The 11,828-nt window shown below is 42.4% G+C and overlaps 3 protein-coding genes across 3 annotated transcripts; 2 read left to right on the top strand and 1 right to left on the bottom strand.

Annotated features, from left to right (window-relative positions):
• Window positions 1–7: 7 nt before the first annotated feature.
• On the top strand, window positions 8–2,904 carry LOC104807325 (proline-rich receptor-like protein kinase PERK5; the record flags this gene model as incomplete). The annotated part of the gene is made up of 8 exons (XM_010532543.1): window positions 8–698; window positions 788–1,264; window positions 1,354–1,440; window positions 1,533–1,603; window positions 1,672–1,748; window positions 1,850–1,994; window positions 2,201–2,362; window positions 2,447–2,904. Coding segments are annotated over 8 exons (1,959 nt in total), but the record flags the coding sequence as incomplete, so codon positions are not given.
• A 340-nt stretch (window positions 2,905–3,244) lies between these two features.
• LOC104807324 (coatomer subunit gamma-like) lies at window positions 3,245–8,689 on the top strand. The gene is made up of 18 exons (XM_010532542.2): window positions 3,245–3,434; window positions 3,906–4,003; window positions 4,141–4,191; window positions 4,318–4,431; window positions 4,510–4,710; window positions 4,790–4,891; window positions 5,255–5,362; window positions 5,447–5,680; window positions 5,877–6,127; window positions 6,269–6,440; window positions 6,532–6,687; window positions 6,792–6,842; window positions 6,953–7,090; window positions 7,172–7,369; window positions 7,449–7,580; window positions 7,704–7,877; window positions 8,002–8,241; window positions 8,348–8,689. The coding sequence occupies exons 1-18, from the start codon at window positions 3,389–3,391 to the stop codon at window positions 8,543–8,545; spliced, it is 2,664 nt and encodes an 887-aa protein (XP_010530844.1). The 5' UTR covers window positions 3,245–3,388; the 3' UTR covers window positions 8,546–8,689.
• A 102-nt stretch (window positions 8,690–8,791) lies between these two features.
• Window positions 8,792–11,546, bottom strand: LOC104807323 (guanine nucleotide-binding protein subunit beta-1). Its single transcript, XM_010532541.2, has 6 exons — window positions 11,218–11,546; window positions 11,013–11,107; window positions 10,063–10,487; window positions 9,460–9,817; window positions 9,210–9,323; window positions 8,792–9,090 (listed from the first exon to the last, which is right to left on the bottom strand). Exons 1-6 carry the CDS (start codon window positions 11,321–11,323, stop codon window positions 9,055–9,057), a joined length of 1,134 nt encoding a protein of 377 aa, XP_010530843.1. The 5' UTR covers window positions 11,324–11,546; the 3' UTR covers window positions 8,792–9,054.
• Between the last annotated feature and the right edge of the window lie 282 nt (window positions 11,547–11,828).

The following is an 11,828-nucleotide window of genomic DNA, read 5'->3' as shown; positions in this document are numbered from 1 at the left end:
GGCGCGGGCGGGCAAGCCCGCCGATATCGCGGCTCCTCCGTCAGAAGGGTTGTCTCCGCCGTCGCCCACGTCAGATGGGTCATCGTCACCACCGCCGGATTCCTCCTCTGCTCCTCCGCCGAACCATGGCAACGCTTCTTCTTCTTCGTCTCCACCTCCTCCTGCCCCAAGCCAAGACAATTCACCTCCGCCATCATCTCCGCCGCCGCCGTCCAACGACACTCCTCCACCGAAAACTCCGACAATTCCTCAGCCTCCTCCGTCTGAAGGCTCATCTCCGAGAACCCCACCGACGTCAAATTCACCGCCACACCAGTCGCCGCCACAATCCCCGCCACAATCTCCTTCCCAGGGTTCGAAAAATGGCGGCAACAAGGACATAGATCAAAACAATAACAACAACAACAGAGATGTTTTCTTTCAGCCACCGCCTTCGGAAAACAGGAACTCCGGCGAAAACGACCCTTCATCGTCTCGGACTTTAGCCCCACCTCGCAACGGAGACTCTGATTCGTCAGGTGGGGACGATAATTCACCGAATATCCGAGGGATTATAGGAGTTGCAGCAGGAGCAGGACTGTTTCTTCTTCTGCTATTACTTCTCTGCATCTGCTACAAGAAGAAGAAGAAGAAGGAGAAGAGAAAATCAAAGTTCGACCATTTGCATTATTTCAACAATAACAACAGTCCCTTTGGAGGTGGCATTCTATGAAAACCATAGTCAAAGATTCAAGTTTTCTGTATTAAATCTTCAAAAATTCATAAAAAAAGTTCACTTTGCGTGCAGGTGGTGGCGGTGGGTATTACAACAATGTCCCACCTCAAGCACAATACAGTAGAAACGATCATGTCGTCAACATGACATCATCGACGCCATCATTGCAACGGGACAATACAAGCGACAAATCCAATCCGCCATTGCCGCCTCCACACCCTTCAATGGTTGTCGGATTCAACCAAAACCCCTTCGCCTATGACGAGCTCGCGGTCGCAACTCAGGGTTTCTCGGACTCGAATTTGCTCGGGCAAGGAGGGTTCGGGTACGTACATAAAGGAGTGCTTCCAAATGGAAAAGAAGTGGCCGTGAAGAGTCTGAAAGTAGGCAGCGGGCAAGGAGAACGCGAGTTCCAGGCAGAGGTCGAGATCATTAGTCGTGTCCATCATCGTTACCTCGTCTCTCTCGTTGGTTACTGCAGCTCTGGAGGTCAGAGATTGCTTGTTTATGAGTTCTTGCCAAACAACACTCTCGAGTTCCATCTTCATGGTATGTTCGTCTTTTTGTATTCTATTACGGTATAACATTTCACGTAATGTTACGGTAATCTTCTAGAATATTTCCGGATCGGATTGCAGGAAAGGATCGACCGGTTATGGACTGGCCTACACGAATGAAAATTGCGTTGGGATCGGCCAAAGGCCTTGCGTACTTGCACGAAGATTGTACGAAAATCATCATGCTCTCTCTATCTCGTTCTTATGCTCGCTGCTTATACATTCATAAGGAATTGACGTTGCTTACTATGTTGACATAGGTCACCCTCGGATTATCCATAGAGATATCAAAGCTGCAAACATTCTTCTTGATTTCAGTTTTGAAGCTAAGGTACTTCATCATACTCTTCATCGTCTGTATGGAACCATGTTTACCGATGAGTTCCGTGATACGAGCAGGTGGCAGATTTCGGATTAGCTAAGCTATCTCAAGACAATAATACTCATGTCTCCACCCGTGTCATGGGAACATTCGGGTAAAAAGGCTTCCGACCACGTTTTCATTTGTTAGCACAACCATTCTTCATCTCTGTGTTCAGCTTAGATTTGATGAAAATGCATGCTTTATCTGATTCAGATACTTGGCTCCAGAGTATGCATCAAGCGGCAAGCTAACCGAGAAATCTGATGTTTTCTCGTTCGGAGTAATGCTTCTCGAGCTCGTAACCGGGCGACAGCCTGTGGATCTTACGGGCCAAATGGAAGACAGCTTAGTAGATTGGGTAAATTTCATCCTTCTCCTCTCGAGTTGTTACCTCGGTTTTTTCACGAGATCCCGGTGTTCGATCAACATGTTAAAGATTATACAAGAAATCAATCGGAAAATTCCTCGAAGTATAGATTCAAACCTGCAGAGATCATGAACACGTGGCGTAAGCAAAAAAATTGATCAAAGAGTTTTTTTCTTCATGTGGTGCCCCATTTTCAGGCAAGACCGCTGTGTCTGAAAGCGGCACAAGATGGAGACTACGAGCAATTGGCAGATCCCCGTCTCGAGAGAAACTACGAGAAGCAAGAGATGGCGAGAATGGCGGCTTGTGCAGGGGCCGCCATCAGGCATTCAGCGAGGAGACGACCAAAGATGAGCCAGGTTTAACCGGACACTTAGACTCCATGTTTCATCAAAAAAAAAAAAAAAATCTCCATCTTTTGACCAAAACACATATGGCAACAGATCGTAAGAGCATTAGAAGGAGATATGTCGATGGACGATATAACAGAGGGAGGAAAAGTGGGACAAAGCACGAATCACAGCTCGAGCAGCGGGAGCTCCGAGTACGACGCCAGCTCGTACAGCGCCGACATGAGAAGATTCCGGAAACTTGCCCTGGAAAGCGGAAACTACCAAAGCAGCGAATTCGGGCACACGAGCGAGTATGGACTCAACCCTTCATCCTCCAGTAGCGAAGAAATGCGTACATAGAAGAAAACGCCTCTGAAAAGTTCCATCTTTTTGTAAAAAAAATAAGGGTTCAAGAAAGAATAACACCATATGCAGAGGGATGGAAAGAATAGTAAAAAAATGGCGAAGAAATAGATTCCTTTGTGTGAATATCTAAGAGATGATCAAATCTTACATTGTGAAAATGTATACAGTTTTGAGCTAAATGGAAACACAATGGATTTATAGGACTTATATATGTATGTATGTATGTATAAAAAAAGATTGTCTGCAATTCGGGTTTGAGAGGAATTGAGAGAAGCAGTGAATCTGAGAATGTTTTCTCTGTTAATATTGAAGAAGTGTATGGAAACAATTACAGAAGACGAAACCGGACAAACATAAACCGTTTAATATAAACCAATTGTAACCTGATAAGCTGAAATGAGAACATGGTTTTGGTAGATTTGGTTAGAGGATGACGTGGCAGATTATAATTGGATACAGCCTTTGTTTCTCCATAACAAATCGTGGTGCGAACACAGCAGATCACAGCTTCTCTCTGTCTTCCCATTTGTAACCCCGTCCCTGCTTTCGAGTCTCAAACTACAGCGAGAAGGGGAAAAAAAAAATCGGATTTTTGGGTGTTGCATCCGTAGATTAAGGATACGGAGGCAGAAGTCTGAGTGACGCAATACTTCTCGAGAAGATCTCTGGAGAACTCGTAGATCAGCCATGGCTCAACCGCTTGTGAAGAAGGACGATGATCACGACGATGAGCGTATGTTTCTACATTTCCGTTTCTCTCACGGTTTTCTATCTACTAATCTACCGAATTTTCTTTTCTTCGCATCATTTTGTTTGAATTCTAGATTTTAATGTTTTGAAATTCTGGTTACGAGGGCTAGATAAGTTGTTATCTGCTAGATCTGTTCACTTCTAGATGTTTTGTTAGATTCGTGGATTTGCTATTGCTGGATTTTTCTTTTAATTAGGGTCGATTTCAGGTTTTCTGGTACACCTGGATTCTATCGTTATTATTATCGAGTTCACTGTTCGATTTCTGCTTTAACCGATTCGGAATCATGATGCTGAATGTTTTCTAATGATAATTACCGACATTGTTAGTTTCGGTTGGTGTAGTTTTGCTATCAGTTTAGATCCAGTCCGAATTGTAGTGTTGCTTATTTATTTTCCCTTTTTCAAATTGTATTTCATTTGCTTATTTGGTTTTCTGATGTTCACGGTTTAGTGGAGTACTCCCCATTTATGGGAATCGAAAAGGGAGCAGTACTTCAAGAAGCAAGAGTCTTCAATGACCCTCAGCTTGATCCTAGAAGATGCTCGCAGGTAATTGCTGCAATTTGCTGTCTTGAAGTTGGCGTTTCTTATTTTTTTTTTGTCTTATTTTTTTTGGGTACTGTCAGGCATTCTGTAAGATCTTATCTATTTTATAAAGTCTCTTAATTTTTCAATGAAATTTGCAGGTTATCACGAAACTTCTTTATCTGCTTAACCAGGGGGAGACTTTCACGAAGGTCTGTTTTTGTTACGATTATATAATATCAAGCTGTTCACCTGAAAATCACTGACATTGTGGTGTGGATACACTTGATTACTGAAATTACTTGGTTTCCTGATTTTTATTTTTGGCTCATCTACAGATTGAAGCGACAGAAGTTTTCTTTTCTGTGACAAAGCTTTTTCAATCAAAAGACACGGGGTTGAGGAGAATGGTCTATTTGATCATAAAGGAGTTATCTCCATCTGCAGACGAGGTCTGGCTTCTTACTTGATTTCATATGGACAGAATTGCTGGCATGTAGTTGCTGATAAGTTGTTTACTTCCGCAATAGGTTATCATTGTTACAAGCTCCCTTATGAAAGACATGAACAGCAAGATTGATATGTATCGGGCAAATGCTATCCGTGTCCTCTGCCGGATTACAGATGGAACCCTTCTCACTCAAATTGAGCGATACTTGAAACAAGCCATTGTTGATAAGAATCCTGTGGTCGCCAGTGCAGCTTTAGTCAGTGGAATTCACCTGCTCCAGGTACTTTATTACGCACCAAAAGTATTAGTTGTTTCAGAGTAGTTAGTTCAGGCTGAAATACTTGTAATGTTGTTTGCAGACAAACCCAGAGATAGTTAAAAGATGGAGCAATGAGGTTCAGGAAGCTGTTCAATCCAGAGCCGCCCTTGTTCAGTTTCACGCCCTGGCTTTGCTCCATCAGGTGTGATACTATTGTGTAAATAGTGCTTTAGAAGTAAATTAATTTATGTTTTCTGATTTTTACTGTTTCACTGGGCTGCCCTTCGGATTTTTCTGTTTAAGTAGACAGTCTGTTGAGTAAATTAGGTCCCTTTGCACTATGGGTTAAGGTGGTTTTGTAGTTTATCAGGAATGTGGTCACTTCCTTCGAACTTTCCGTATACATGTGTATTGGAGATACAGATGTGTTCTGTTTCATGTTTATGCTGTTTGTTCATGGGCCCATTCGGTTTATGTGGAATCAAAATTCTGGGGCACTTTTTCAACATTCTTGTCTACGCCTATAATTGTTCATGGGCCTATAATTTGTGACTATCAATTTCAGATACGTCAGAATGATAGATTAGCTGTCAGCAAATTGGTTGTTAGTTTGACCAGAGGATCTGTTCGGACTCCCTTGGCCCAATTGCTCTTGATACGTTACACTAGTCAGGTATGGCTGCCACTCCATCATTTTGATCATCTGATATGTAGCTGAAAGTAATTTGGTGACCCAACTTTAGTTTCTATTGTTTAGGTTATTCGGGATATGTCCAATCACAATCAATCTGGAGAGCGTCCGTTCTATGATTTTCTTGAGAGTTGTCTGCGCCATAAAGCCGAAATGGTGATCCTTGAGGCTGCCAGGGCAATTACTGAGCTTGATGGTGTTACAACCCGAGAATTGACCCCCGCAATCACTGTGCTCCAGCTCTTTTTGAGTTCTCCTAAACCAGTATTGAGATTTGCTGCTGTCCGGACTCTGAACAAGGTATTGTTTTTCTTAACCTTTGCATTGAACATCTTCTCAGAAAAGTTTAAAAATGGGAACTTACGACTCTTTTCTCCACATCTGGACAAACATGGAGAGGCTATTAGGGGGTTTTCTAGTTGTCATTACCGTTTTCCATGATTGAGGAGAAAGAGATATCCTCACTTTGTACTGAATGTTAGTTTGGATTACACAGGTGGCAATGACTCATCCTATGGCTGTCACCAACTGCAACATCGACATGGAGAGTTTGATTTCGGATCAAAATAGAAGTATTGCTACACTCGCTATCACCACGCTCCTGAAAACAGGGAATGAATCAAGTGTGGAACGCTTGATGAAGCAAATAACCAATTTCATGTCAGATATCGCTGATGATTTCAAAATTGTAGTTGTGGAAGCCATAAGATCGTTGTGTTTGAAATTTCCATTGAAGTACAGATCTCTGTAAGTGAAATTTTACTGTTGTTGATAACTCTGTTTTCTCAAATATTGGCATTCTTTCCCGATGACTTTGAAATCTTACGTTTTGGTTTTCTCTAATTGCATCATGAGGCTTATGAGAAATCTGTGTCATCTTTTTTGTAGGATGAACTTTTTAAGCAACATTCTTAGGGAAGAAGGTGGATTTGAGTATAAAAAGGCAATTGTGGACTCTATAGTATCCATAATCAGAGATATCCCGGATGCGAAGGAAGGTGGCATGCTTCATCTTTGTGAGTTCATTGAAGATTGTGAATTCACCTATCTTTCGACACAGGTAATTCTTTTCTTCATCTTTAACCTTGGATTCCAATTGAAAATTCCTTATGTTTTGTATCTGAGATTCTAAATCTGTTTCGTCGGTACAGATTCTTCATTTCTTGGGAACTGAAGGGCCTACTACCTCAGATCCAAGCAAATATATACGATATATTTATAACCGTGTGCATCTAGAGAATGCAACTGTTCGAGCTGCTGCAGTTAGCACGCTTGCAAAGTTTGGTTTTGCGGTTGAATCTTTGAAGGTATAAAGTTAATTTATTCCTCATCTTTAGTAACTGTTTTCTTTTTGTACGTCTCTCCTAATATAGGCCAGACTGAAATAAAATTATCAATGGATGCTCTGCAGCCCCGTATTACTGTTTTGTTGAGGCGGTGCATCTATGACAGTGATGATGAGGTATGCTCATGTGTGTGCATTTATGTCTGTGCATTTGTAGAAGTATTCTCAGCACAAACGCATGCTTATATTGAATGATGCCTCTTATGTGTCACTACTTTTTTCTTCAGGTTCGTGATAGGGCTACACTCTTTTTGAGTATGCTTGCTGGTGATGGGTCAGTCGATTCTGACAAAGATAGCAAAGAGTTTCTATTCGGCTCTCTGGACGTCCCTCTCGTCAATCTGGAAACTAGTCTGAAAAATTATGTGAGTTCCTCTCTGTTTCTCCATTTCTTCTCTCCACCTGCTCTTTAGGACATTAGTTATCGTAAATGTTTGATTCTGCAGGAACCTTCTGAAGAACCTTTTGACGTCGCCTCTGTGCCTAAGGAGGTCAAATCCCAGCCAATTGCAGAGAAGAAAGCGCAAGGTAAAAAGCCCACTGGTCTCGGAGCTCCACTGGCTGCATCTGCTTCTGGTTCCGATTCCTACGAAAGACTCCTCTCGTCTATCCCTGAATTTGCTGGCTTTGGCAAACTATTCAAGGTTCGATGGACTGAGTTTTTCTTTTACATATAGCTAACCATCTCAATGGTTTTGACGTGTATTTTTTTCTCTCGTTCAGTCTTCTTCACCTGTGGAGCTCACGGAATCGGAAACAGAATACGCGGTCAATGTTGTGAAGCATATATTTGACAGTCACGTCGTGTTTCAGTACAACTGCATGAATACAATACCGGAGCAATTGTTGGAGAGGGTAACGAGCATATGTTTAACAGAAACATAATTGATCAGTTATTACTTATTAAGTTATTATCTACTTACAAAGTCCTCTTGACTAACTTCATACCTCCAATGTTTCCTTTTTTTTTTATGGTAGGTCACTGTCGTGGTAGATGCTTCAGAAGCGGAGGAATTTTCGGAAGTAGCATCAAAACCGCTGAACTCACTCCCTTACGATTCACCTGGACAGGCCTTCGTGGCGTTTGAGAAACCCGCAGGTGTCCCTTCTGTTGGAAAGTTCTCGAACACTTTGGCTTTCATTGTCAAGGAGGTAACAATGATTTGGAGAGGAGGAAGACTTCCTTTTCCATCTTTTACATAGTTGAAGATACGATTACGATCTCTCTTTAAGTAATCACGGCACAAAATCAAGCGATGGGTGATGGTATGAACAGGTTGACCCAAGTACAGGGGAAGTAGAGGAGGATGGAGTGGAAGACGAGTATCAACTGGAGGATGTTGAGGTGGTAGCATCTGATTACATTCTGAAAGTCGGAGTATCCAATTTCAGAAACGCATGGGAGAATATGGACCCGGAAAACGAGCACGTGGACGAGTACGGGCTCGGGCCCAGGGAGAGCTTGGCTGAAGCCGTGAAGGCTGTCATCGATCTACTAGGCATGCAGCCTTGTGAGGTAAGGCTCTCTATCCAATATTTAGAGAAAAAGAAGAGAGATGATGGTGTTATATAGAATCCGAGTCTCGTAGACTAAGCATCGGCCGATTGGGGTCGGGTGGCAGGGGACGGAGACGGTGGGGAGCAATGAGAGGTCGCACACAAGCTTGATGTCGGGAGTGTACACAGGGAACGTGAAGGTGCTGGTTAGGGCTCAGTTCGGGATGGACAGCAGCACTAAGGAGATCATGATGAAACTGTCCGTCAGAGCCGACCATCTCTCCATCAGCGAAGCCATCCACGAGATCGTCGCATGCGGCTAAACCATGTTATGTTAAAATCGAGAGGAACAATAAACACTTTGGATGTACTGTTTTGGTCATTTTGTTATTTGTCGTGCCTTTTGTGGTTCTACCGTTCCTGCAAATTTTTGTTTGCTACCATACCAGTATATAAATATACAGTTATCCTGCTTGCAAAATCCTCCGTTACCGTTTCTGCTGTTGAGAACAAAGACGAAAGCATTTCGGATAAATAAGAAACAAAAAAAAAAAAAAAAAAATCCTAGGGGATTAAACATGGCCATCAGTCAAACGTGAAGACTAAACAAATCAACAACACTTGAAAACACGTAGGGACAACAAAAGACGAAAAATTGATCCTTGTATCAGTCAAAACGATCTCAAGCAAAACCTTTTTTTTTTTTTTTTGCACAACATTACAAAACAAAACCTTGGAGGGAAGGGAAGTAGGTAGAGACTTGTATAGGCAACACAATGGGGGGCTTTGAGAACTGAGGATACAACTTTTAACTTCGCCTCTCTGTCAGTGTTCATATTACTCTTCTGTGCCCTCCAAATGCCCAAATCTGTTTAAACCCCAACAACGTCAGCGGAAAACCATGAATCGGCTAAAAGAAGACCGAAATTTCCTAACAGGATGGAATTTTCTTCAAGCAACTTCCATTTCATATATACATATATATACCTTTAGGTTTGTATCCCAACTTCCTGTACACAAGGCACTTCCATCTGCTGACAAACCCAAACAGCTTATCCGACTCTCATGCGAGTTCTGCAGTGACCCCAAATCCAGAACCACCTGCCAGATCCCACAACACCCAAATCCTATTTTAGACTATACTTGTAAATAAACAGAGCAGACAGGCTTGCCTTTCGCAACCATGTCAGAGTTTATAGAAGGGAAAAAAACAAATGAACAGACAGAAAGAACATACCCTTGCCAAAAGAGTATCCCATACATAGCAGGAGCCATTAGTGTAACCGGCAAACAGAAGTCTTCCTGATACCGAGAATGAGATGGATGTCACATGTTGAGCCTCATCATCACCGCGCGGCTGACAGTATACCTGTAGTTGGTGTCCGGTTCTAATGTCATACAACCTGCAAGTTCCATCTTCTGAGCCTGTCCCAAATCTATTACCATCTGGAAAGAACTTTACAGTACTGACATCTCCTTCATGCCCATGAAACGTACGGACCGCTCGGCTTGCAACGCGAGTGTCCCACAAGCGGGCAGTGGCATCACATGAACCAGACACAAACATTCTCGGGTTTGACCCACTGATGGAGACACTGGAAGAACGCGGAACCAAAATATAAAAAAGACATAAGTTGGCTGCATTCGTATATACCTTATATAAATCTACACACAAATCAAGTAATTCCATCAATAAACCAATCATGAACAGTTGCTTCAAAGACTTGAATGAGATGTAAGTTCTATAAGCTTCAGGCTACAAATTGGTTTAGAAAGAAATGCTACTTTAGAGGATGTCATAAACAAATCGACGCAAAACGGTTAGGAGCGACACCCATACCTTAGTACATCAGCAGTATGCCCAGACTGAAATTCCCCACCAAAAACAGAAGTTTTTAGGCCAGTAGTTATATCCCATAAGACACATGTTTGATCACCTGAACTGGTGATTAAATGAGTATCTTCATTTGGGATATACTGACAGCATGAAACATATCCCCTGTGACCACTAAGCATTCTTGAAACTGGTAGATTTCCGTCCTTGTCTGTGGTTGAATTGAGATTAAATATAGAACATACACTATCAAGTCCACCACATGCAACCGACTGACCAGTCGAAGAGAAAGCACAAGTCATAACCCAGGCACAAGGAAGTTTAATGGCATGAGTTTTCTGACTCGTTAATGCATTCCACACAATTAACCTTCCATCTTGAGATGCACTGACAATCCTATTCCTCTCTGGGGTCCAATCTAGCGAATATACCTGCAAATGTGCGGATATTAAACCTCCGTACCAGTGGCTGATTTATTCGCATTCAGTACAAAGGCATACCCCATTCTTATAACTTTCAATGTGGTAAAAATAGATCTAAGTTGTACAGAAAAACCAGTGATATGAATCAGTAAAAATAATCCGAATAAACCAAGCAACTCTAAGCAGATCTTCCCATTTCTCGGACATGATAACCACTAGCGACCAAAGAACACATTTTTCCGGCCTCAATTCCACTAAAGTCGAAAGCTTTGCCCAAGTACTTACCCTCCTTGACCTATAGAACCCGACATATACAGCACAATAGCTTACAAAACTCGGTAACAAAGCAGTCTTGAAGAAAAAATGATCTTTTTTGCAGCCCAGTTTTGTCTAAAGCATACATACTACTATAGCTCTCAAGCTCAATAAATAGTGCAATGATCCATGAAATTCCCTTTTTTGGAAACAAACAAATCTTCTAACAAGTTTCTAAATCAACACAAGACACAGACATGAGCTCAAATACGAACTCGCCTTGCCCGTGTGACCCTGGAGAGTCCGACAGCAAACCAGATCCGTCGGTCCGAAAGTCACCGGAGTCCGCCCCTGCGCAGCCGAATAACCCGCCACTGCAACAAGGCAATCCCAAAAAAACAAAACAGATGAGAAAACCCAAATCCAAAGTCACAGAGATAACATCGTGTAGAAAAAAGAACTGACAGGGGAGACGAAAGCCAACCATCGGTGTCGAGCAGCTGGAGACGCTTCTGTCGGAGCCGCTCGCGGAGGTTGTTGACGGTCTCCGTTGCGGCGGCGTGGCGATCCTTGAGCTCGGAGACTGACATTTGTCGTCGTCGCGACTTGTCCCCTCTCCCGCTCCGATGAAAGACGCAGACGATGGATTTAGGGGTCAACGTGAGGTTATAGGAGAAGAAGAATCCTCATTTCGGAGAGATCGAAACCCTAGAAACGAGAGGATTTGGGAATTCTGAAGGAAGGAGAAGATGAAGTCAGAGAGAGAAAGAGTTGGACGAGTCGACTCACTGTTGATGACCTTCTGACCCGAGACCGAAAGAGAGAGGACCGGTTCCATGTGAAGGGAAGTGGACCCCGCAGGTACTTTACGCCATGGAAATGACGTCATCATATTTGTTCTTTTTTTTTCTTCTTCATTTTCAGTTTTGTATGATATTTTGATTATTTTCGTGGAAGATGAGAAGTGCTATTAAATTTACCAAAGCACATTTATATGAATCAAATATTATAATATAGTTATCGAGGGATATATTTATTATTTTCACTTTTTTGCCATTGGCAATGTTTCTTTTTCTCATATGGTATATATCCAAA

This window comes from Tarenaya hassleriana, unplaced genomic scaffold (genome assembly GCF_000463585.1).
Source record: "Tarenaya hassleriana unplaced genomic scaffold, ASM46358v1 Cleome13, whole genome shotgun sequence".
NCBI lineage: Eukaryota > Viridiplantae > Streptophyta > Magnoliopsida > Brassicales > Cleomaceae > Tarenaya > Tarenaya hassleriana.
The sequence above is the reverse complement of the archived record's forward strand: the minus strand, read 5'-3'. Positions and strand labels throughout refer to the sequence as shown.

Excerpts from the sequence above, each read along its gene's own strand:
- LOC104807324 (XM_010532542.2), top strand. The coding sequence starts at position 3,389 with ATGGCTCAACCGCTTGTGAAGAAGGACGATGATCACGACGATGAGC. Across the intron at positions 3,435-3,905 it reads CGATGATCACGACGATGAGC|TGGAGTACTCCCCATTTATG; the intron begins GTATGTTTCTAC and ends TTCACGGTTTAG. Across the intron at positions 4,432-4,509 it reads TATCTCCATCTGCAGACGAG|GTTATCATTGTTACAAGCTC; the intron begins GTCTGGCTTCTT and ends CTTCCGCAATAG.
- LOC104807323 (XM_010532541.2), bottom strand. The coding sequence starts at position 11,323 with ATGTCAGTCTCCGAGCTCAAGGATCGCCACGCCGCCGCAACGGAGACC. Across the intron at positions 11,108-11,217 it reads CCAGCTGCTCGACACCGATG|TGGCGGGTTATTCGGCTGCG; the intron begins GTTGGCTTTCGT and ends GCCTTGTTGCAG. Across the intron at positions 10,488-11,012 it reads TCCAGGGTCACACGGGCAAG|GTATATTCGCTAGATTGGAC; the intron begins GCGAGTTCGTAT and ends GCACATTTGCAG.